This window comes from Petaurus breviceps, unplaced genomic scaffold (genome assembly GCF_028583685.1).
Source record: "Petaurus breviceps papuanus isolate PSGF00001 unplaced genomic scaffold, PetGlider_PUasm1.0 90977, whole genome shotgun sequence".
In the NCBI taxonomy this organism is placed as follows: Eukaryota; Metazoa; Chordata; class Mammalia; order Diprotodontia; family Petauridae; genus Petaurus; species Petaurus breviceps.
The window spans coordinates 43,231,356-43,256,680 of record NW_027187391.1 but is presented as its reverse complement, the minus strand read 5'-3'; the positions used below and the strand labels follow the sequence as shown (position 1 = coordinate 43,256,680).

Genomic DNA, 25,325 nt, shown 5'->3' with positions numbered 1-25,325 from the left:
GTAAAAGATCCTTTGATTTTAAGGATTTCTGTTTTAAGGATTTTTCTATTTAGATCATGTACTCTCAAGAGCAGGGATTGTCTTTTGCCTTTTAATGTATCAGCAGCACTTAGCACAGTGCCTGGTATGTAGTAGCCAATTAATAAATACTTAATGATTGGCTATTTGGAATTTTTGAAAATTTGTTGACTTTATATATATATATTTTTTAGCTACATGCCCAATGCATTGTTCTTTCTTTTTTGTTAATGAAAGTGTTTTGAGATGTAAAATTTTCTCTAGCTTTGGTTATATTGCAAAGATATTAGTATGTTGTCTCATTGTTATTATCTTTAATGAAATTATCTGTTTCTATGATTTGTTCTTTATTGAATATAGTTTTTATTGCACTTTGGTTAGCAATGAATATGTTTAATATTTCTACTTTTTTGCATTTGAGAGCTGAATCCCTGCTCTGGGGTCAGAGTGACAACACTGCTGGCCTAGCCTTGGTTCAGGTCTGAAGATTGAGTCCAAGATCTTAGAATGGCCAACCAATGATCTCTTAATTGCTAAATCTCATGCCCTTTTGTGGCCTCTTCTTATTGATCTGAACAGTTCCTATGAGCTCAATTGCCTCCACACAGATAACTCACAGATTTGTATGTCCAGCTTTAATCTCTCTCCTGGACACCAAAAGTTAATCACCAACTGCCCACTGCTCATTTCCACCTGGATAACTCAAGGCATACAAAATGGTGGTATCATCTTTCTCCCTAAATCACCTTTCCCTGAAGCCTCCACATTTGTTGAGGACATTGGCATCCTCCCCATTACATTATTCTACTAAAATAACTATAAAAAGTATGAAATAAATTTGTCATGGAGAACAAAAGGTCATTATCTATAAGCCCCTTGAGGACAAGGGCTGTCTTTTGCCTCCCTTTTTATCCCAAGTGCCTGGCACATAGTAGATGCATAATACATGTTGACTGATTGATTGATTCAAGGGAAATAATGAAAAAAAATGCAAAAGAAAGGGGCCTAGCAGTAGCATATCTCAAACTGTATAGTAGTAGTAACCATTAAAATGCTTCAGTACAAATTTTAAAAATAGAGAAGTTGCTCAGTGTACTAGATTATGTACACGATATACAGAAGAAAATTAACCTAGTAGCCTAGTGTTCAGTAAACCCAAAGGTCACAGCTTACAGGTTGAGAACCCACTATATCAAATATCATATATCATGCCCTGATACATGATTTCCCCCCCCCAAAAATGCCATGCATAGCTGAGAAATATGTGTTTTTTTATTCCTATTCAGTAATGACCAGAAATCTATCATATTTAACTTTTTCTTTCTTTTTTTTTCTTTTTGGAGGGGGAAGGCAAGGCAATTAGGGTTAAGTGACTTGCCCAAGGTCACATGGCTAGTGAGTGTTAAGTGTCTGAGGCTGGATTTGAACTCAGGTCCTCCTGACTCCAGGGCTGGTCCTCTACTCACTGCACCACCTAGCTGCCCCTATATTTAACTTTTTCTAAAATTCTATTTATTTACTTAACTTTTTTGATGTTTGCTTAGATTTGATTAATTTGTCTAGCTCTGAAACAATCACTGAGATAGTGCTGGATTCTACTTTCTAATTTATATTTGCTATCCTATTTTAAGGGTGAATTCATCGCATTCATTTTAATGATTTAATTATGCATTTCCCTCCATTCTATTATCTTAGACTTTTTCCTCTCTTGTTCCTCACCCTCTCTTTACAAAGAGGGTCTTTTGACATGAGAACCTTCAGCACTGATGCTCTATGTTTAATGTAATCCTTTCCTCTACCCCTCTTCTCCTCTAACCTAGGCCCAGTCACAAGTTCTTACCCTTTCACAGGGCACTTGAGGCGAGGAAACTGCAACTTTTAGTGATTCCTATATGATCTGATCAAGGGCATGGTCTGATCCCTGCCCTTCTGTGATTCTTAGGCTACAGACCCCAGTTTGGCTGTAGGGTATAAAGCTAGAGGCTTACCCATAGGATGAGCTCTCGTAGATAGTTGCTGACTCTAGGGTCCTCTGTCAGGAAGCCAGAAGGCTCAGCAGATTCAGAGACAGTGCTGCTGCCTGGGGATCTAAGTCTCACATTAGTTTTGTTTTGTTTTGTTTTTGGGGGGGGGGGGTGGTCAAAGCAACAGCACTGCTGGTCTAATACTGTTCTGGGCCCTGAGCTGAGTCCCTGCTCTGTGGTCAGAGTGACAACACTGCTGGCCTAGCCTTGGTTCAGGTCTGAAGATTGAGTCCAAGATCTCAGAGTGTCCAACCAATGATCTCTTAATTGCTAAATCTCATGGCCTTTTGTGGCCTCTTCTTATTGATCTGAACAGTTCCTTATGAGTTCAATTTCCTCCACACAGATGACTCACAAATTTGTGTGTCTAGCTTTAATCTCTTTCCTGAACACCAAAAGTTAATCACCAACTGCGCACTGGACATTTCCACCTGGAAAACACAAGGCATCTAAAATGGTGGTATCATTTTTCTCCCTAAATCACCTTTCCTTGAAACCTCTGTATTTGTTGAGGACATTGGCATCCTCCCCAGTCAGTCAAGCTCATAACTTCAGTAATTCTTAATCCTTACCTCTCCCTCACACCTCATATCTAATCAGTTGACAAATCTTGTTGATTCTGCCTCCATAGCATCTTGTCCATTCATCTCCTTCTCCCTACTTACAAGGCTACCATTCCAGTTTGGGCTCTGGACTACTATAAGAACATTCTAATTGGTCTTGCTGCTTCCATTCCCTTCCTTTTCTAATTCATCTATTACATAGCTGCCAAAATAATCCTATCAAGGCATAGGTATGACCATAAGTATCACTGTGCTGCTGCTCAAAAATCATCAATGGCTCCCTATTGCCTCTAGGATAAAATTAAATTTCCTTGGCCCTTAAGGCCTTCCACAGTATAGCTCCCACCTACCTTTCCAGGTGTATTTCATATTATCACCCTTTTGTACATAATGTTCCAGCAAAACCATACTATAATAACTACTATGTGTTTCCCAGACACATACTCCATCAAACACCACACCTCTGCATAAGTCACTCCCCAATGACTAAAACACACTCCTTCCTAAATTCTGTCTCAAAGCTGCTTCTTCTTCCTTCCAGTCTCCCTCCCACTCAGGTGCTTCTTCCTCTGTGAAATCTTCCCAGAATCCCCACCCCCCAGTTAGCAATGCCAATTGCTTTGCATTTATTTATTTGTAATTTCCCCCAGTAAAATGTAAGCACCCTGAGTGCAGTGGCTTTTCTTTTTGTCATACTTCCAATATCTTGCACATTTTTTTTTTGAAATGCAGGGATCCTAGAACTCTGATTTTATTCCTGCTGATAACTTCTAATGAAGAAATTTCCTCTACCAATGCAGTCTGACAACTATTTTGCAATTTTCAGGCAAAACAGAGGTGTGGGACATTAAGTGGTTAAATGATTTCTCCATGGTCACACAGATAGGGTGTGCCAGGACTAGGACCAAGGTTACTCTGAGTTGAGACCAGCTATCTACTTCTCCTTCACTTGCAGAGATAGCATGGAAGAGGAATTTAACGTTGATTGTACTGAATTTCTCCCTAAACCTGTTGCACCTCCTTTTGTGTTCCCTCCTCTACCTGGAGCATCCAGTCTTCCATTTCCAAAATTTAGATGTTCTCTTTGGCTTCGCCCTCACCTCTCACATTCATCACCTCTCAGGTCCTACTGATTCTATGGCTATTGCATAAGATACTACATGTAGCCCCTCTATTCTCACTGCCACCACTGTAGTTTGGCCTCTTATCCATCTGGACTATTAAAACAGCATCTACTATGAGCTCAGACACACATGAAAAAAAGACAAACATGAAATGGTCCATTTGCTGAAAAAGCATCCGTTCTGTCTGGGGAGATATGTACATAAATAAGCATATCCCAAATATACACAAACTACATAAATTTGGGTTAATTTTGAGGGGGAGGCAGTAGCAGCTTGGGACCAGCATAGGCCCCATATAAAAGAAAGACCATTTTCTACAGTGGAAACAGAATCAGAGAACTTAGGTTCAAATTCTATTTCTTTCATTTATTACCCTTACAATCTTAGCTAGATCACTTGATCTAGGAACTCAGTTTCCCTGAATGTAAAATAGGGGGTTGGACTAGATGGCCCAAGATGCTTAGAGCTCTCAATCTATGATTCTAGAATCTCTTCACCTGCATTCTCCCTGCCACCCCTCCCCCACCCATCCTTTATAGATACAGCAGGCTAATGCACCTTACACGTTTATCTGATCATGAGATTCTACTCAACAAACCTTCAGCATTTCCCTATTAGTCACAGCTGGCCTAATCTGATATTACTTCCCTCTAATGTACTCTACATCATAGCCTAATTATACCCTGAATATACCTCATACTTTTCTAAATTCATGCCTTCATTTATGCTGATTCCTATGGCAGTAATGTCTTCCCTCAATCTTCTTCACTAGGTGAATTATAATCCTTCCTTTAAAAATCCTTTTCAGATGGCTTCGCCTCTGTGATACCTTCCTTCATCCACCCCGCTCACATTGTCCAAGGATACTCCCTTCATAATAATCTTGCCTTGGGTTTCAAATATCACTTTGTTTTGTACCTCTCTAATGTACTTATAACTGTGATACACAATACTATAGGAAATGTCTTAGCCCACTCTGGTCTATAAATTCTATCTCTTGGAGTGACACTCCATCTCACTCAAAACAAATACCTGATTTGGCCACGTTAAAAAAAAAAAAATGTTTGTCTCATTCTCTATGTTGAGTCCCTCACCTTTCAGTAGGTGGGTCACAGCTCTGTCATTGGTTCCACTGAACTAATCAGATATAATAAAGTCTTTCAAATTAACTTGTCTTCTCTGTTTTACTATTGTATAAATTGTTCTCTTGCCTCTCTGCTTCTTCACTCTTTATCACTTCATAAAAGTTTCCCAAGTTTCTCTGAAACTGGCCCTCTTGACATTTCTTACATGGCAGTAGTATTCTATAACACTCATAAACCATAAATGTGCTCCATAATGGATAGGTATCTCTTATCTTCCACTACATAAAAAAGTATTATAAATTTTGTACAAAGGCAGTTAAGGTGGCATAGGGGATTGAGTGATGAACTTGGAGTCAGAAAAACCTGTTCAAAACATACCTCAGGTGCTAGTTTTGTAACGATGGACTAGTCATTTACCGTCTGTGAGCCTCAGTTTCCTCATCTATAAAATGGGGATAATACATTACAGGATTGTTATGAGGACCAAAGAATACAATAAACATGAAGCAGTTTGCAAATTTAAAACCTTATGTAAATGCTAGTTATTATACAGGCCCTTTCCCTCTCTTTGAGGTATAGGTAGGTCTAGTTAGGGGTACCAGGGTAAGCACAGTTTTGCAATCTTTGGGGAGAGGCATAGCTGCAAAGTGCTTTCCAGTCACCACAACTTCTGTAGTCCTGTTTTCCTGAAGTCCCTCCATTATTTGTCATTCTCTCTCTCTCTCTCTCTCTTAGTCATGCTTGCCAATGTGAGAGCTATGAGGTAGAAGTCCAGAGCTGCTTTAATTTGCATTTGTCTAATTATTAGCGATTTGGAGCATTTTGCCTGCCTTTTAAGACTCATCTCAAACCTCAGCCTCATCCCTTGGGATTTCCCTTTCCCCCTGCTGCTAGTGATTTCCCTATGGCATTACCTATAATCTATGAGTATTTGCCTCATACTTTTTTTCCGTTTTGTCGCCCAGATTAGACCAGGATCTCTGAAGGTAGCAACTGTTTTTTGCCTTTCTTCTATGGCGCAGCATAGCTTTGCAAGTAGGAAGTGCCTGATAGATGTTTGATGACTGTATATCTGTCTCCTACCTAGGACAGTGCTCTGAACACAGATGCTTAATAAATATTTGAACTGAACATCTATTTAATGCAACTTGATACAGTTTACTGCTCCTTTCGATGTTTTGTTTTTTAATTATTTTTCACAAATGTCTGAAGACCAGCAACTTAGCCATACTGCAACCACCTTTCATATGTCTGCTTCTTGATTTGATCTGTTTCCAGACATGTACTTCCCACTCCCCTCTATGCACCACAGAAGACAGAGGAATTTGAAACAGGTAAGAAGGAGGAGCCTGAGACTTCATAATATAATACAACATATAACTCACCCCGTTACAAAGCACTGGAAGGTTGATGTCTCTTGGGTTCCCATGGCAATCCTTTGAGGTGTCACAGGTTAATTAAAATGTTACTTTTATGAGGCACGATGATCAGGGTTTATAGATCTAATAGAATCCCCAGGCTGCTTTGTATTCTGCCCTATGTCAAACACCTTTCTAATACCAAATCCTAAGTGTGTTGTAATCTATTCAAATTTAGGGCAGTGCTATCTTTACTTTCATTTTTCCTTTGAATCCTGGATCCAAGAGAGGTCTGTTTCTTAATTGTCTTTCACTTTATATTCTTCTGTCATCAGGAATGAAATGTGCTTTGTCTCAAAAGAAGCTTATTTTAACTGATTTTTTAAAAAGTGTTTGCTAAAATGTTAATGTCTGATTCAGATGCAGTGATTGCTATAGACTTCATATAAAATTCTTCCCTAAGATAATATTTAAGATCATTTGAAACCCAATAAGGGCCAAAGCCTGAACTAATTAACCAGAAGAAGCACCTCAACCTAACAGACATGCCCTTCTTTGTTCTCTGAGTAAACCCAGAGAATGCCTCTTCCGGTGTCAACAACTACAAGGCCTGATGAAGCTGATTAAGAGTATTCCTCTGGGGGCAGCTAGGTAGCCCAGTGAATAAAGCACCAGACCTGGAGTCAGGAGGACCTGAGTTCAAATGTGATCTCAGGCACTTAACACAAAAACTAGCCATGTGACCTTGGGCAAGTCACAACCCCAATTGCCCTCCAAAAAAAGAAAAAGAAAAAGAAAAAGGAGTATTCCTCTGTTTATGTCCATTAAGGATGAGGCACCTTAACCTAAGACACTATCTTGAAAAATGGGCCTTTTCTTATTTTAATATTTTATGGATATATACTATGTTATGTTATGTTAATGGAAAGGAAACACAGATATCCTGGGTTGTATTTTCAACTGACACTTTGTCAACTCTCTTATATTATGGCATTTACAACCTATTCAATTAAGAAAATTCCTTTCTCATGCTATGGTTAAACACTAATGGAGATCATAAATCATAAATGAAGGGCATAGAAATCCTGAATTGGGATTGTTCTAAACGTATATAAGGCTTATCATTCTTTTATCAGTTGGTCAGAATTAGAACCTGGCTCCACGTACATACATGTTTGCTAGCTTTAAGGGAATAAACAAGATGGATTTATATACCACCTAACCTGTTTGCTAGATTGACACCTAAAATCACAGCTTTTAGGAATTATTTTGGGGGTATAAAGCTAAGTACCTCTATATGAATATTTTACCTTAAACATTTCCTTTTTTAATTTTTTTTGGAAAATGGGCCTGGTTTAAAACAAAACCAAATCTCTACCATTCCAACTCAAACTCCATTTTTTTTTGGATCCTTAATAACCCTACTTCAACTCCTTTTAACTAGAGGAAAGAAGATGGGACTGCAAATACTGGGAGGGTGGGGAGGGGGGAAGGGAGGAGAGGTGGTTTGTAATCCCAGTTCTGCTTCTACATCTGTAAAATGAATGATTATTTAGGGCTGGAAAGGATCTTAGTGATCACTACAGCTAGATTTAGCTGGAAAAGAGAGCTTTTAGTTCAACTCTCTCCCTACCACATAAGTTAAGTGACTTGCCCAACGTCACACAAAGTAGCAGTAGCAATATTGGAATATTAGAATATTTGACTCCAAATGAAAGATTCTCCAAAATGTTTCATGAACATTTTTCTGGACCTGTCATTCTCTCTCCCATGGCTGGAACACTCTCCCTCCTCCACTTCATGTACTGATTTCTCTGGGTTCCATTAAGTCTCAAATAAAATCCCAAATTCTTCAGGAAGCCTTCCCCCACCCCTCTTAATTCCAGTGCCTTCCCAGTGTTAATTATCTCCCATTTATCCTGTCTACAATTGGTTTTGTTGTTTGTATATTGTCTCTCCCACTGGATTATAAACTTGTGGAGGGCAGGGACTGTCTTTTGCCTCTTTTTGTTTCCCCTCCATTAGCACAGTGCCTGGCACATCGAAAGTACTTAATAAGTGTTTATTGATTGACCTTTTGACTCCTGAATGCTGTACTTCCAAAGAGCAGGAGCCTGCTCAGACTAGCTGGGGAGCCAATTATGAAACTTGCAGTGTGAACATTTTTACACCTCAAAAGCTACATATCGGGTTTGATTTATTGTTGTCGATTGTTTAGACTTATGAAAATTATGAAGAAAATGTTAATAATTCAGGTTAAACTTTTAAGTGTGTTGTACATGTAATATTTTCAAGAGAGCTGTTAAACATTTACCAGCACACTCCTGAGCTACTCAAACATTCTATGATTCTTAATTAGACAGGAGCTAGCAGGTCACTGCTTCCAAAGCTGATGAAAGCCAGAGGCTTGGCACAGTGGCTACTTCCTGTTCTTTACTAAGGGACACTCTGAACCCAGGGAAGAAGGTAAGGAGCCAGAAAATCGTCCCACATGTGCAGGAAATCTGCTGCTTTTTGAATTCCAAATCCTGGCTGCTACTATTTCCCCAAACCCTCCTCCAGTAGGGATATAGAGAAGAAAAAATCTGGAAGTTGGCATTTGCTACTGGCGTCCAGTGAGAGGATCATAATAACCCCCTAGTGTTAGAGTTGGAAGGGACTTCAGTCAAGTCTATAACCATTTTATTAAGCACCTGTATGTACCAGGAACTAAGTTAAGCCCTGAGGATACTTAGGGAGGCAAAACCAGTCCCTGTTCTCAAGCAGTTTACCATCAAATCCAAGCAACTATGAGCAAACTATAAAGAATGCTGTTTAGTTGTGTCAGATTCTTCTAGATCCCAATGGGCCAAGCAGGCAGGCCCTTCTATCCTCTACTATCTCTCAAAGCCTGTCCAAGCTCATGTTCCTTGTTTCTATGACAGTATCTATTCGTCTTATCCTCTGCCATGCCTGTTTCTCCCCTTTACAAAATGACATCTGATTCAGACGCATCTTTTTCTTTTTGCTGCGAATGTCTTCACAGTACCTGTTTCTCAGGGTCGTTGGGAGGATCGAATGAGATAATATTTATAAAGCGCTTAGTTTAGCAAGGTGCCTGGCACATTGGTGGGCGTTGTAGAAGCGCTTTTGATATTACTAGGCTTTTATGATTGTTGTTGTTGCTTTTGTTGTTATTGTTACTAAGTCATTCTGGAGGAGTAAGGTTGCCTAAGTGGCTCCCTAAGAATACTTTTATCTCAAGCATTCATCTTTATCATAAAAGTAAAATTCAAGACCGAAGTTCCAGGCGGCCATTGGGTGGTAGTTTCTCACAAGTGTAAAACGGGTATGGGATGCTCCCTTGGGGTCGCTCCCAGCCCCGGGCTTCTTCGTTTTATAGATCGTTTTATAGTCGGGGTTCGGCTCGCGGGTGCTACGCCCCGTGCACCTCCCTCCTCAGCCCCCCCAGCCGCAGGTGCTCCCCTCGGAGCTTCGACTCTTTTACCTCCGCTGTCTGCTTCGCGATCTGAAACGGTATACCCTTGAACAGCCCCACCACTTTCAGCTGGAGCACCACATCCGGCGGCTTCTTCAAACTGGGGCAGGGGTGAGGCGCCGAGGGCTGGCAGAGGGGCCGGCTCTCCATGACCCCCTCCCTTCCCGGCGAGCGCGCTCTTGTGCCTGCCCGCTTGCCTCCCGAGGGCCCGGGGTCCCCCGCCTCGCCTAGTGCTCGCCTCTCGCTCTCCAGGCGGAGCCACCAAACAGAGGGCCGTCCCCATGGCAACGGCGGCGCCCGGAGGGGGGCCCCTCCCCTCGGAGGGAGGGGGCAGCACTAGAGGGAGGCAGATTGTGAGCTCTTTTCTGAAGCTTCCATCCCACCCCTCAGTGGTCCGAGGCGCCCCGCCCACGCACCCTCACATGACATTTAGGAAGGTCCCCAAGGGGCGTTTATTCACACCGCCAGCTTCCTATTTTGCTCAGCCGGTCTCCCTTCCGGCCTGACCGCCGATCGGTTTCCTCACCCGGCGGCGACTCACACTCCTTCCCTCTGAGAGTGCTGGAGAGCCTAGGTTCCGTAGATGGTTGCCTAGGTAACTAGGGGAGGCGAGGGGGCGGGGCCGAGGCGGCAATGAGCGCGGGCCCCCGGTGGGGGCGGTGAAGGAGAATTCGGGGAGCGCGAGCGCGGAGTGGGGGCGGGGGGAGCCCGGGGCGCGCGCTCTCGGTTCCTCCCTCTCGGGGGCTGGGCTGGGGGCGCCCCCTGCGCGCGCGCCGACGTCTCCTCCACGCCCCCCCCCCCAAGTCTGCGGCAACTCGGCGCGGCCCCGACCAGGCACCGGGTGCGGTGCAACGCGGAAGGAAGAGGTTCCGAGGGCTCCGGCGGAAAGGGGTTCGTCCCGGTCCCCCTGCCCCATCCCGCTCCGCAGCGCGCTGTGTCTCGTCCAGAAGCTGCCCGAGGTCACTCCTCGGAGCAGATCGGGCTGGGGAGGCAGCATTTCAGTCATTTAAAGGGGGGATGGGTGGGGGAGGGAGGGCAGGGTCCTGCTGGAGCCTGTGAACTGTGTACACAGTGGAGGGGGCCACCTGTGTACTACTCCCGCCCTCCTTCGCAGGCTCGGCAGGATCCTTGCACGAAGTCGACGTCCTAAGGCAGGTCCGGGGAGATCGAGGAAGCGCAGGTCCTGGGTCCTGGGCACTCTGTCTTGCCAACCATGGAGTCCGGGTCTGGCTCCTCCGTGCGCTTGAAGGTCTTCAACCTCAACTGCTGGTGAGGGACCGCGGATAGGATGATAGATGTCCTTTGTCTTTGTCTCTACCGGGTGGAAAAGCCTGGATGGAGGGGAGAGGGGTGAAGGAGGTGGGGGGATACCGCTTAGGAAGACCCGGAAGATGTAAATCCTTTGTCTCTGTGGGATGCAAAAGCTTGGAAGGGGGTGGGGGTGGGGGGACGGGCATAGGAACCTGTCAGATGTATATCCTTAAAAGCCTGTATGGGGTCGGGAGGGGGGGGGGGGGGGGTGGCATAGGAAGAACCGACCAATATAATTTCTTCGAGGTGCAAAAGCCTGGATGGAAAGGGGGGCATAAGAAGACCTGACAGATATATGTCTTTTAACTCTGCGAGGTGCAAAAGCCTGGATGGGGGTGGGGTGCATAGGAAGACCTGACAGTTTTAAATCCTTTGTCACTTCGAGGTGCAAAAGCCTGGATGGAATGGGGGGGGGGGTGCATAGAAAGACCTGACCGATGTATATCCTTTGTCCCCGCGGAAAGCCTGGATGAGGAGGGCATGTGTGTATGGGGTGAGGTGGGGGGAGGAATAGGAGGATTTGACAGATGTAAATCCTTTGTCTCTGCTCAGTGCAAAAGCCAGTTGGACTGCGAGTAGTGGGGGGAAGGAGGTCCTGACAGATGTAAATCCTTTGTCACTGCGGTGCAAAGATGTATGTCCTTTGTCTCTGCTTGGTGCAAAATCCTGAATAGGGAGGGTGAGATACTTGACAGATGTATATTGTTTCTGAGTGGTATCAGAGCCTAAATTGGGGTGGGGGAGTTAGAGGGGTAAGAGGGTATAGGAAGATCTTGACATGTATATCCATTGTATCTTCCTGGTGCAAAAACCTGGATGGGGGGTGGTGGTGAGATAGGGAGCACAATGCAAAAGCCTGGATGGAAGGAGGGGGCAAAATGGGGGTGGCACCTGACTGATGAATATCCTTTGTCTCTGCGCAGAGCAAAAACCTGAGGGGTGGTTGGAGGTGGGGCGCTGGCTTTCAAGGATGACGTCCTGTTCCACACACCCTCCCTTCCCTCCCCCCCCCCATACTTGGGAGAGGATCTCAATTAGGGATACTTAGCTTTGGTAATTATAAGGGGAGATAATGTAGCACTTTTAAGGCTTGCAAAGCCCCTTAGATATGATTCATTTGATCTTTCCATAGTAGACTACTCTTTGACAGTCAGGTGAATCCTAGGGATCCCTTCTCGGAATCATGTTGTTAAACACTAGAAGGACCAGGCACATTAATTAATGCAATAAATTAAAATTTAACTTTGAAATAAAAACATTTTCACCCTGCTGTCTCTATTTTCTTTGCCTTGTGGATAAAAAATTGTACTAGAGGAATTGAAACAGCTTGATTGTTTGGAGGTATTCTTAAATTCTGGTCCATCTGTAGTGCTAAATAATTAAAGGAAATAGCTAAATTTCAGTTATAGGTTAGTGAAAATAAAGATGTGTTTTGTTTTTTTCTCCCATCCAAGTTCAGAGACCCTCTGAAATCTATCCGTAGACTGCAGGTCTGAGATCTAACCTTAATACCCTGCTTTCAGCTTGTTTCATTTTTGGGGAAATGGGCCACTACACAGCAGAAAAAGACAAAAAGCCACCATCCCCAGAAACCCCCCCCCCCCATTCACAACCATGTTCTTATCTTTCCCAGGGCTATTCCCTACATAAGCAAGCACCGGCAGGTCAGGGTGCAGCATCTGGGGGACTTACTGAACCAGAAAAACTTTGACCTCGCCCTGTTGCAGGAGGTATGAGTGTGAGGTGGTTGAGGGGAAGGGGTCAGGGAACCTGAGGGTCTGTGCTGGGGGCCATCTGTACAGCTGCAGCCATCGTCCTGTCATCCTCAGGTGTGGAGTGAACGGGACTTTGAATCACTGAGACAGAAACTACTGCCCAACTACACTTGGGCCCACTATTTCCGAAGGTGAGATGCCCCCCAGGGATCTCCCAAGGTCACAATTTCCTTCCTGCCCCCCTTTTCTCCCATCTTCACAAGCTGGTGTGGGAGGAGGTAGAGGGAAAGGAACAAAAGCAGACTGTGCTCTGGCTTATCTTTGCTGTCTGATCACCACCTGTTTTCCCACCACCTCCAAGCACAGATCATGGCCTTGAGCTTTGTCCAGGGGGTGTGATGGGCACGATATTCTAGCACTAGAGGGAGAAAGGGGTGGGAACAGGAGTGGAGCCCCCTTTCCCTGGCCACTGAGCAGGATCTGGCTTTCAGCGGATTCATCGGTAGTGGCCTCTGTGTCTTCTCCAAACATCCAATCCAGGAAATCTTTCAGCATACCTACAGCCTCAATGGCTATCCCTACAAGGTAAGCCTTTTTTCTGCTCATGGCACCTCTGCCTTTCCCTCCCACTCTTCCCAAGTTTGGTGCTTGAAGGGCAGCTGAGATAGTTTTGTGGGGCTGGACAAGCCCCTTACATTGCTGCTATCCCTTATTGTGCTCCCCTGCTGCAGGGGATGATGGGATGTACAGAGTAGACTGTCTTAACTTGGTGGGGGAGGGAGAAGGGGGAAGGTGAATCTATATCCTGGGAACTGTTCTGACGTTTTTAAATTTTCTTGTTTGTCCCTTGGTGGGAGGGGATAAAAGTTGATTATCTAGTTATTTGATTACATCTAACTGGAGGGGGAAGTACCACAAATGCCACTCCTGGTTGTCTGGGAGTGAACTCAGGATTGGAAGAATGGACCAACATCCTTGGTCCAGAGCACAGTATATCATTTGAAAATGCCACTAGGAAGAGATAATTATGGGTAGTATTAGTAGAAGAAACGGGCAGTTTACTAAGGGATCCAGGGGACTTCATAATAAAGTTTAATAAGGAGTAAAAGCAGCCTGTTATAAGAGAAGGGGTGTTGGTTGGACACTTAGTTACAAGGCCTGGGTTCAGATGTGGGCTCTCCCCTTACCACCCTGTGTGATCTTTCTTTCACCCAGAGGTCTCTACTTTATAAAATGAGACTAAATTATTTCTGTGGTAAGGAATTCCAGAGCAGGAGCCCTGAAATCATAGGGACAGGCCCTATGAAATCTAACTATGGACTGCAGGTTCGAGATCGAATTGTTAAATCCCACTTGTGTCATTTTGGGGAAAATGGGATTGGTTCTGAGATGAAGTTGAGTGTTGGGGAGGGAGCAACACTGCATTTCAAATTGCCCTCTTATGCTCCTCCTTCCACCAGCTACATCATGGAGACTGGTTCTGTGGGAAAGCTGTTGGCATGCTGGTGCTGGAGATCTGTGGGATACTGGTCAATGTCTATGTGACTCATGTGAGTAACAATCCCAGAGCAGGGCAGGGCAAGGCAGGGCCAACAATGAAATGAAATGTCTCTGTCCAGCTCTGTGTAGTAGGTTCAGTGACAGAACCTCCTGGGGAGGAAAGTATCCCACTGGTTTCTTGGAAAACTTGTGGGGGGAGGGGTTCTAGCCACATATTTTCCTGTATTTCCCTCCCTCCCAAGAGGATATAGAATAGCTAGACATGGTTTGTCTCTCTCTCTCTCTCTCTCTGGCCCTCAGCTCCACGCTGAGTACAATCGGGAACATGACTACTACCTTGCCCATCGTGTGGCCCAAGCCTGGGAACTGGCTCAGTTCATCCAGTGTGTGAGCTGTGGTACTTGGACTGATCAGGATAGGAGAAGCAAGGGTGGAGCATAGAGGGCATTGGGCCGTGGGTTTGCTTGCGTCCTGAGTTGGGGGGATGGGAAGTCCCAGGGAATGCTAATTGTTGGACCCTATTAAGTTCCCACCCACGTGCTGCAAGGCTGTCCAAGTCTAGAACCTGAGAAAGCTAAGCTTGTCTGGGGGGCTTTGAGCTATAGGGTTGAGAAGTAGGGAGAAGTCCCTACTTCTCACCACGCTTGGGTTCTCCTAGCCATACTTCCAGAAGAGCTGATGTGGTTCTGTTGTGTGGGGACCTCAACTCACACCCAGGAGACATAGGCTACCGTCTCATAAGGGAGTGGATAGGCCTAGAAGATTCCTACCTTGAGACCCAAGACTTCCAGGTAAGTCCTTTGCCTTTCCTCTGGATACTAAATCCTTTTTCTGACCACACCTTGCTGTCCTATGTGTTGTACTTCCTCCTCATCCCTCCCCATACTGAGCCAGCTGCATCCTCTAGTTCATGAGCACTGAGCACATTATTTCTCTAGGGCTGTGAGGATGGCAGCACCATGGTGCCCAACAACTGCTTCGTCAACCCTCGTGAGATGGAGCATTTTCCCAGAGGAGTCCGCATTGACTATATCCTCTTCAAGGTTAGGCTTCCCTTCTGCCACCAGCATTCTCCAAAGCCCCATCATCTCCAGATTTCTCACCACCCTTCAGATTGCCCATTTGTCCTCTTTCTTGTCCGTTATCTTGAGTTTAAAGGGGCACCAACCTGCAAGTGAATGGATTTATTGGGGAATTTTGAGTGGTTTATCTCTAGCTCTTGATTTCCTAGGCTATTTCTGGGCTCCGCATCTCTTGTGAAACCCTCACAACCACTACAGGCAATGCCACTGATGATGCATCTGGCCGCAGCATTCCCCTCTCTGATCATGAGGCACTAATGGCCACACTGTCTATAAGGCCTGCTCCCACCGAGCAGAATCATGAGTTGACACGTGGTGAGTCACTCCTGTTGTTTGGGTTGTCCATTCCTGCTGTGACACATCTCTAGACCAAAGATTTACCTCTCTCCCTCTCCTTCCTTGTGCCTCTGACTGATGTCCACCTTATTTCAGATGCAGAAACACAGGCATCATTGATGGGCGTTCTGCACGAAGCATGGACAGAGATGGGGCTGGGCCTGGCTGGAGCCCGCCAGTGGGTTTACTCTACTGGTCACCTGTTTAGCCTGGGGCTGCTGCTGTTGTTTCTGGGAGTGGGGTCTATGTTGTTTGAAGAAATACCCTGGGTGGCTGAGGCCCTCTTCATGATTCTTGGAGCAATAGTGCTTCTAGGGTCAGGTGGGCTGTATCTTACATCTCTCCATGAAAGTAAGGCCTTGTATGAGGCCCAGGCAGAGATAGAGCTGGCCATGGAAATGGCTAAAGAGATTCAGCCTGAAGCCGTGGAGCTCAGCTCCACCTCTTCCCTTCTACGTACCTCCGTACAGTCAGAATCAAAATAAAACAATAAAGAGTTATCATCTGCGCTTATGTCTCTCCCTTTTTACTAGAGGTGGGAGGAAGGTAAAGTGGGAGAGACATATATAAATGTCTCTTCCTTCTATAAACCCATGTCCTACCCCAAGGAGATCACTGCAGCTACTCTGAATCCTGTGTCCAGTGGACCTTTTTTATTGTTAACATTGGCTGGGTATCCTGTGGGGCCCACTTGAGTATGGCCAGTGCCACGGAATCCAGAGCTGGGGCACAGCTAAGCTGTATGCAGGAGCCCAGGTGGCACCTCAGAGAAGAAGGAAGCAGCAGGGACCCCCATCAGCCTTGGTCCCCAGCCCCCTGCCCCAGCTCACTGAGCCGACACTCTTCACGGAAGCGTATCAGGGTGTCTCTCTGTTTCACCACATCCAGCAGCTGCTTCAACATTTGTTCTTCAGCCTGCTTCTCCTTGGCTGTCTTCAGGGTCTCTGAAGGAAGCAAAGGAGGTATTACAGAAGGTTGAACTGAGTCACTGCCACCCTCATGATTTGGGCCCCATCATCCACCAGAAAGGAGCCCCTGACTTGGGATGCCTCCCTCCCTGATTTCTCACCTTCCCTGTCCATGTAGCTTCTCAGCTCCTGGTCCAGCTGCCATTGCTTCTCTTCCAGGCCCAGCTCTCGGACCCTATATGGAGGTTGAGAGGGAGGGAGAGAAAGATACACATGCACAAATTGTTTAGGATGGAACCAGAGTCCCAGAGCCCACCAGTGTCTATGTGCTTACGTGATCATGAGATCAGCTTCCTCTGCCACCAAACTGTTCTTCTTTTGAATGAGGGCAAGTAGTTTTTCCATCCATGGCTTCTCCTGTTCTGGGGAGCCTATTTTATTGGAGGTTGGGGTTAGAAGACGTGGAAAATAATGGTAAATAACGAGAAACAAGATTATCCTAGGAGAAACAGACTGGGCTGTGGGGAGAAGCGCTCATTTGGAGGCAGGGCTTGCCTGGAAGATGCAGGTAGAGGATGCAGTAAATGCTCCTTGGGCCCTCTCCCCTCCCCTGGGCTCCACTTACAGCTCTGGTTCCTCAAAGCTAACTCCAAGTTCTTGCCCTCTTCCTCCAATTCTCGAAGTGCAGCTTCAATTTCATCAAGACGCCGCTGGATAGTCTAATATGAAAGACACAGGAAGGCCAGGCTAAGCCCCAAGGAATGGGGTAGGAATTGGTTCTGTTCTTATTCCTTCCCCTCCTTCATTTCTTTCAGGGCCCTGAGCCCTCTTTCTCAGGACCCTATGTCCCCATTCCTCTCCTTTGTCCCACGTAGGTCTCACCTGGGCCTTGCAGAATCTTTTCATCTCTTCCTCTTTGGCTCTGCGCAGCAACGTCCGCCGCCATGTTGGGTACTTCTCCATGGTGCCCGAATTCTTGGCAAAGTTCAATAGGGTCTGTGACAGGGCCAAGCAGGTCAGGAATGGGGCCAGGGGCAGGCCTGGGATCTATGCCAGATATCTCTAGTGAATGGGTTCTTAGAAGGGGCTAAGGGAAGAGGAGGATGGTGTTTGGGATGATAAGGGTATAAGATCCGGACTGGACCTTAGGAAGGGGGAGAAGGAGAACTTTTGCATTAGTGCTTGATAGGGAATTCTGAGAGTTGAAAGGAATAAAGAAGATATTCTATCTCCACTGAGACCGTCACCTCCTTAAAGGGTGAAACCATGCCTCACTCTTTTCTCATAGACCCACAATATATCACAGAGGCCCTGGGGCTAGGTAATAGAAAGCCAGCCTTGAAATCAGGAAGACCTGAGTTCAAGTCCTTTTTCTGACATATACTGGCTGTATGACCCCAGACAGGTTACCTAAGTTCTTTGTTCTCCACTAACTTTATAGGACTCAAAACTTCAAAGAAGATGCCAATATGCATTGGTAGTGGAAGTCCCTACACTGAAGAAGTCAGCCTCATTCCTATGTCATAAGGGTAGGCACTTACTCCTATCATTATTTTCCACTCACCTGTTCTACATCGGAGGTTAAAACCAGGTCTTCTTCCTCTCCTTCCTCTTCCTCACTAGAAGAGAGACCCTCATCTTCTTCCTCCTCCACACTGGAAGCAACTAAGTTCAGGAGTTCTGTATGGGGAAGAGCAGATGAGGCCTGAGAGCTTCACTTTTAGCTCTATAGCTTTCCCTTTTAGGAATTCCAGCCCTGCCCCACTGTGGTTAACCAAGTACCTGGTGGGGGAGAAAGTAAGGTTTGTGGTAACCTTTGGTCAGGCACTCCCCAGCCTGTAAAGCTGCCCTCCAGGGCCTGGCGGGCCAAGACAGAACAACTTCGGGGAGGTTTGGGGGGTCCCTCCACCTCGTCATCTGGGTGGAGGTTAAGTGATGATAGCGATCGGCGTTCAGGGCTAGAGAGTCTGATCAGTTTTCTTGAAGGCTGCTTGGGAGGACCTTCCATCTCCTGAGGAGCTGTGGGTGTCCTGGGAGACACTGCTGTGGCCTCTTTTTCTTCATTCTTGCCGGGGAGTTCCTGGAAGAGCCAAGATGTGTAGCTATTGACTTAAGACTGGCCTCTTACTCTTTTACAAGCATTAACCTGTCACTCAACATTGACCCCAGAGACCCTAGAATAGATGATCTACTCGAAATTTCATAAATTTGTCACTTAATAAAGTTCATCAAAATACTATCCACCTCCAGAGAGAGAACTGATAAATTCTGAATGGTTGAAGCATACTTTTTTACTTTATTTTTCTAGGGATTTTTTGGTCTGTTTTCTTTTGCAACATGGTTAATATGGAAATGTTTTGCATAATTTCACATGTATAACTGATATAAAATTGCCTTCTGAAGGAGGGGACAGATGTGGGAGGGAGGGAGAGAATTTGCAACTAAATTTTTAAATAAATGAATGTTAAAAATTTTATTATGTGTAATTGGGAAATGCTTAACAAAATAAAAATACACTGGTCAATAAACATTCCTCCATTCATTCATTCAAAACCATCCCCTACCCTGAGGCACCTGCCACTCTTACCTGGTCTTTGGGGGATCCATCATAGACACTTGAGCTGGCAGACTGAGGGAAGTGTAGGAGGCAGTAGAAGTGACCTGTGGATGAGAAAGGATATGGGGTGTGACCTAACAAAGCAGTCTTGATCTATCTGTCCAATTCCCCACCATTTTCATGGGGTCAAGGACCCACAGGCCCCCAAATCTGGGAGTCTTAGTAGGGAGAGAACAGGCAGTATTGAGAAAAAAAATGAGATGGAAACAATGTTGACTTAGCTCATAATTGGGAAGCTCCCACTTTCTGAACCTCAGTTTCTCCAAATAAGAAACAGAGAATCCTGGCCTACTGCCCCAATTCCTCCCTCAATTTCCTCACCATCTCCAGCGTGCTGCCGGTAGCCTTCTGGCCACAATGGGGCGTCACAGCTGTGGCAATGAAAGCAGCTTCGGTGGAAGAAGCGGCCATCAGCACAGATTCGCTCCAGGATGTAGAGACGCTCCCCACACAATGCGCACAATTCGCCAGCCTCTGCCTACCTCCCAAGGAAGCAATAGGGACAAAGAGAAGACAAAGAAGGATGTATTCAGATCTGGCCCTGAGACTCTCCTAGCACCTGGACGTTGGTTCTTCCCACACCTTTCCTCTGACCCCCACCCTGCTTCAGGCTCCTCTCTGGGTCCAGTTACATAGGCTACTGGTTCTGCTGTTGTTCAGTCATGTCTGACTCTTTGAAAACCCATCTGGGGTTTTTCTTGGCTAAGATACTGGACTAATTTGTCATTTCCTTCTTCAGCTCATTTTACAGGTGATGAATCTGAGACCAAAAAGGGTGAAGTGACTTGCCCAGGGTCACACAGTTAATAAGTGTCTTAGAGGCCACATTTGAACTCAGGAAGATGAATCCTTCTCATTTTCATCAGATGTTTCTTATCTTTCTAGTCCTGCCCAGAAGCCTCAGTGCTCACCTCTTGGTCTGCTGGCAGAGGGTGCTGTGGAGTTACTGGCTGCAGGAGGATGGGTTCAGTGGGACTCGGCATCTTGGACTCAGACTAAAAGATCAGACATTAGAGGTGAAAGGGAGAGTGAACTGGGCTGGAGAGGAGTGAAGGGATGGAGAACAGAAAGGATTATGTTAAAAAAAGAAAGAGGAGAAAGGGGAGGAGGTGGTCATTGCTCTAGGCCAGCACTTACCTCTAGACGAGGCTTCTTGCCACCACTATCTTCTCCATTTTCCTGGAAAAATCCACAGCCAGTTTAGGGCCAGTCTTTACCCTTCCTCTGTTACCAGTGCCTTCTGTCTGTCCCTTTACCTTCCCCACCATCCTACACAATCCTACCCAAACATGTGATCTTAGGCAAGTCATTTTTCTTCTCTGCCTTGGTTTCTCATTTCTAAAATGAGGAGTTTGTTTTGCATGATCTGTAAGATTCTAACCACTTTAGCTATCACTGTAAATGTTCCCTATCACAGGTAACTCTTGATAGGAGGTAAGGGTAGAGGGCAGCTAGGTGGTACAGAGGTCAGAGCACCTGCCTGAAGTCAGGAAGACCTGAGTTCAAATGTGACCTGAGACGGGTTCTAGCTGTGTGACCCTGTTTTACCTCTGCCTGCCTCAGTTTAATAAACTGAGTATGGGGCTCCAATCCCTTTCAACTCCGCCCTACCCCAACACCGCAGAGACCATAATCCCAACCTGGGAACGGTTCCTCTGCAGTGTTCTCTGCAGTTTGCTTAGGAACAGGACAGCACTGGCAGTCCCAGTAGACAGGGGGTTGGCAGGATCTGAGGAGAAAGATAGACACTTTGGTTACCCACGTAGAGAACCTAGACACTGCACCCAACCTGCACCTTCTACCTTAGTCCCTGAAATAGTGTAGAGAAGGATTCATTCTCAATATTGTGCTGTGACTCTCCTCTCTAATGTCCCTAAGAAGCTTTATTTTTTTTTTTTTTTGCCTTTTGGAGAGCAATTGGGGTAAAGTGACTTGCCCAAAGTCACATGGCTAGTAAGTGTGTCAAGCATCTGAGGTCAGATTTGAAAGGAAGCATGTCTTTAGAAACATTTAGAATAGAATAAAGTATTTCTTTACAAGGGCAGTGTAATGGGAATGTAAATTTTAAAGATCTTCCCTGCCCCTAGGCCAAAGTGCACCTGGAGCCTGGGGTGGGAGGCTTGTTTTTCAGTAGATACTTCTTGATTGGGCAGTGAGTCAATAAGGTTGTTACATTCTCTGAGCCAGGAGAAGGCTATATAAGCCCTGATGTATAGCTTTGTTTCGGGGCTCACTTTGAGAAGTGTTCTGTGATTTGATCTGGATTCTGGGTCCAGAGCCCCCCCGGCTTTGAAACCCAGATGTTGACTGGGTATGGATGTAATGGTTGGACAGTTTGAAATCTGTTTACTTGATCTGTTTCTGTCTTGATAATTCTGTCTGTATACTTTGAAGTTCGGGGTGCTGACCTTTTTCCCCTGAACGAGGTAAACAATATAAGTTTGACTGATTAAGCTTGTTAACCCATTTTAAGTTGCTTTCCTGTATCAAAGCAGATCCAAGAACCTGTGGTGGCAGCAAACCCTGAGGACGCTTGGGGTGCTTGCTGCTACAGGCAGTTAGGTGGCACAGTGGATAGAGAGTGCCAGGCCTGAAATTAGGAAGACTCATCTTCCTAAATTCAAATCTAGCCTCAGCCTTGTATTAGCTGTGTGACCCTGGGCAGGTCACTTAACCCTGCCTGCCTCTGTTTTCTCTTCTGTAAAATGAGCTGGAGAAGGCAATGGCAAACCATTACAGTGTCCTTGCCAAGAAAACCCAAATAGGGTCAGAAAGACCTGGACATGACTGAACAACGACAACAATTTTGTTTTAACTGTTTCTTTACAAGGGCAGCTAGGTGGTGCAGAGGGTAGAGCACCTGCCTGAAGTCAGAAGACCTGAGCTCAAATGTGACCTCAGACAGGTTCTAGCTGTGTGACCCTGTTTCACCTCTGCCTGCCTTGGTTTAATAAAGTAGAAAATAGTAGATATATAAAGTAAAGATAATGATAGCACCTGCCTCCCAGGGTGGCTGTGAAGATCCAATGAAGGAACAAAAGTAAAGTGCTTTGCAACCCTTAAAGCACTTATAGCTAAATGCTATCATCATCATCATCATCAGTTCTACCAGGTTTGTGTGAAATCACTGTTTGGTGCCTTAGAGGCTGGTGACACTAGCTCATATTTGAATGACAACTTAAGGTTTACAAAGTGCTATGCAAGAATTACCCCCATTTTACAGATGAGGAAATTGAGCTTCAGCGGGGATAAAACGGCCTGACTGTTCATTCCCATGACCAAGGGCCCTGCAGAGGTACCTGGGCTATGAGGAGCCTTTCCAAAGGCACTGTAGAAGTGGGTAAGGTAGGCAGTGAGGCCCAGGGGATCAGTCCCAGCCACCAGCACCTGTGGAGGGATCACTGGTGCAATGCCCAACTCTTGTTCAGCCAGCTTTACTGCCAAGGTTGTGGTCTCCAGAGCTCCAGCCCCTTGCAGGGTTGATAAGTCACTACAGGCAAGGGTAAAAGAGAAGGCAAAAATAGTGAGGGAATGGAGTCATCAAGATACACAAGGAACAAGGGAAGGAAGAGGAAAGGACTTATGGGAAGGCAATGATGGGCTGTGGAGTTGGGAGAGGAGAGTGCCAACAGAAGGTAGGAGAGTAAGAGAATGGAGGGGTAGCAGAGGAAGTCCCATCCCCCAGTAGGCAGCCCTCAAGTGAGTTATGGACAGCAGCTCCAGGCAGAATTAAACAGAATAGGGCACGGTGTACAAAGGGACCTAAGTGGGAGGGATCTCAATTATCAGACAAGACCACTAACCACCCCCTTCCCCAGGGGTTCATAGCAACTCTCACCAATTCCTCTACACATCCTATTCTCCCATGACCAGCCATCACCCTGTTACTCACAGCAGACTGGGTCGGAGCCGGTGCACCAAAGCACAAAGTGCCCGACCATCGGCCCAAGAGGACGAAAAGTCTGTGACCTTAACACCTGGGTATCCAGCCGTCTGCTTCTGGCACCAGCGGAGCAGCTCCTCTTGGGTGCCCACCGGTCCTAGAAGAAAGGGGGAAGGTCATGTGAGCTCATGGAAATCACACCCAACAACGTTCTACAGGGTTCTGGGACCAGGGACCATTGGCACTGCTCTGAGCTGGGGTAGGCAGCAGATGGGCAGAGGACCCTTGACATCACTACCATCAACACTCATGGTTGTGTAGCACTTTGTTTTACAATTGCTCTCTTACATGAGGCATTGTTTCCCAGTTTACAGATGACAAAACTGAGGCACAAAGTAGGTAAGTGATGCTCATATTCATACCTAGGCAGCCAGCTGCTATGGTGTAGAGATCGCTGAGCTTGGAGATGGGAGGACCTGAGTCCTCATACACTTACTAGCTGGGTGACCCTGGATTAAGACCCTTAATGTCTCCAAGCCTGAGTTCCTCATCTGTAAGGTGGGGATAATAACAGCACCTATTTCACTGGATTGCTATCAGGATCAATGCAAGATAACACACATTGATTTGCAAACTCTAAAGCACCATATAAATAAACTATTGTGATCATCATCATTATTTTTCACACATTTAATAAAGTAGCCCAGATTAGACTTCAGATCAGGTCCTCTGACTCCAGATTCACTGTTATTTTAATTTCACCACAGTCTTTTCTCAAAAGCATTACTAGCAATGACAAGCACTGCTAATGGGTCAGTGTGAGCCCTTCCTAAGGAAGGGTAAGGACAGGCCAAGGACCCACCTCGTAGGGAGCACTTTACTGACATCACAAGAAGAACCAGGCTATCAGGAGGGCAAGAATCTCCATCCGTCTGAACTGCCTCTAAGACCCGAGGGGCAGGGAAGACTTCACTCAGGGTCCTATAAGGGACAACTCCTAACTTGGCTTGGTACACAGGGCATCAGGATGCAGAAAGAAAAGGAATGAAAGAAGGTGGCCTGAAGAAGGAAATGGATTTTTTTTGTTGTATTTTTTTTTAATTTTTAAAATTTAAGGTGTGTGTGTGTGTGTGTGTGTGTGTGTGTGTGTGTGTGTGTGTGATATGGGTTTGTTTGTTTTGGAGAGAGGGGCAGAGCAAGGAATGGTATCTGGACCATAGTCTTTTGTAGGGCCACTCACAATTCTTCAGGACAAGGGTGGATCACACAAGGGTCAAAGCACCTGGCATTAGAGATAGACAAGAGAGGACAGAACCCACTCACCAGGGGCAGGAGGCATTGGAGAAGCAGTCTTGTCATTCTTCTTCCGATCCAGTTCCTTGCCCCCTACATCATAAAGATCTCGTACCTAGAATTGAATCCTGCTAATTTTAGACTATTTAAATGATCCTTCTATCTCCTAGCAACCCAGGTCAACCTAAATTCCCTTCTGTCCACAGCTCAGCCCATCATCTGTACTGGGGGATCAAATGGGGCAGGTGATAGATAGGAAGGGCAGAAGGATGACTGACCTGTTGGGGAGTCACAGAGCGGAGGTTCAAGTTGGGATATCGAGAAGCTGGGTCTAGGGTATACTGGGCTACATTGCGATGCATGTTTTCAGGGGAGGTCTGTGATAACAGCTGGTACAAGCTCTCCCTGGGGGTAAGAAAGGAGTGGGGGGAATGCTTGGAGGGTGGTAAGCAGCAGAGTGATGAGTATAGAGGAGGCTGGTGAATGCCATCATCATGGAGAGCCCATCACCATTGTTCCCTCACTACCAGTCTCCATTCAATGAAAACTCCATCCACATTGCCCTTCCTCTACAATCTTTACCCCTTCATCAGTTTTCCATATCCTCTTCATCTTCTTCACCCCCACTACAGTCCTTGGCCCCGTGCTCACCTCTCTGCCAGAACATTGAGGGGCTGAGTGCCCTTTGCCCACAGCTTCACCGTCCAGGCTGCATCAAAGGCTGCTAAGAAGCCACGGGCCACACCAGTGCCCAAGGGCCAGAAGGGCTGGAGGAATATTGAAGTAACAAGAAATAGCAAAGCACAGAGTAGGTGAGGGGCATTCATTCTCTCCACATTCCCTCCATCTGCTCAGGTCCACGTTCAAAGAGTTAAGAATCCCAAGAACAGAGAGAGAATCTTCTCCTCTTTCTCCTCCTTCTTCCCTACCCTATAATCACCAGGCAGCCCTCCCACTTCCCTTCACCTCCACCAGGCAGCCCCCCCACTTCCCCTTCACCTCCACCAGGCAGTCCTCCCACTACCCCCTC

At 45.9% G+C, this 25,325-nt stretch overlaps 3 protein-coding genes across 5 annotated transcripts in view; 1 reads left to right on the top strand and 2 right to left on the bottom strand.

Annotated features, from left to right (window-relative positions):
• The window catches only part of PPIL6 (peptidylprolyl isomerase like 6), a 65,269-nt gene extending 55,293 nt beyond the window's left edge, over positions 1-9,976 (bottom strand). For both annotated transcript variants that reach the window (XM_069077081.1, XM_069077082.1), the window contains exon 1: positions 9,660-9,976. In XM_069077081.1, coding sequence (XP_068933182.1) covers positions 9,660-9,800 — 141 coding nt within the window. In that variant the 5' untranslated portion in view covers positions 9,801-9,976. The remainder of the gene's footprint in view (positions 1-9,659) is intronic.
• Positions 9,977-10,105: 129 nt separating this feature from the next.
• On the top strand, positions 10,106-16,102 carry SMPD2 (sphingomyelin phosphodiesterase 2). Of its 2 annotated transcripts, none has more exons than XM_069077080.1 (11): positions 10,106-10,245; positions 10,765-10,919; positions 12,595-12,691; positions 12,791-12,867; positions 13,168-13,261; positions 14,137-14,226; positions 14,477-14,559; positions 14,835-14,967; positions 15,115-15,219; positions 15,408-15,573; positions 15,691-16,102. In XM_069077080.1, the coding sequence occupies exons 2-11, from the start codon at positions 10,864-10,866 to the stop codon at positions 16,077-16,079; spliced, it is 1,290 nt and encodes a 429-aa protein (XP_068933181.1). In that variant the 5' UTR covers positions 10,106-10,245; positions 10,765-10,863; the 3' UTR covers positions 16,080-16,102. The 2 variants fall into 2 exon arrangements, with proteins under 2 accessions (XP_068933181.1, XP_068933180.1); XM_069077079.1 differs by lacking the exon at positions 10,106-10,245 and adding an exon at positions 10,383-10,541.
• Positions 16,103-16,225: 123 nt separating this feature from the next.
• The window catches only part of MICAL1 (microtubule associated monooxygenase, calponin and LIM domain containing 1), a 16,920-nt gene continuing 7,820 nt past the window's right edge, over positions 16,226-25,325 (bottom strand). The window contains 17 exon segments of the mRNA XM_069077083.1: positions 16,226-16,538; positions 16,664-16,737; positions 16,837-16,933; positions 17,128-17,221; positions 17,385-17,498; positions 18,067-18,182; positions 18,285-18,582; positions 19,090-19,163; positions 19,441-19,597; positions 20,031-20,114; positions 20,257-20,298; positions 20,760-20,848; positions 22,419-22,609; positions 23,012-23,159; positions 24,326-24,410; positions 24,574-24,700; positions 24,947-25,062. Of these exon segments, the coding sequence (XP_068933184.1) occupies positions 16,390-16,538; positions 16,664-16,737; positions 16,837-16,933; positions 17,128-17,221; positions 17,385-17,498; positions 18,067-18,182; positions 18,285-18,582; positions 19,090-19,163; positions 19,441-19,597; positions 20,031-20,114; positions 20,257-20,298; positions 20,760-20,848; positions 22,419-22,609; positions 23,012-23,159; positions 24,326-24,410; positions 24,574-24,700; positions 24,947-25,062 (2,055 nt within the window). The 3' untranslated portion in view covers positions 16,226-16,389.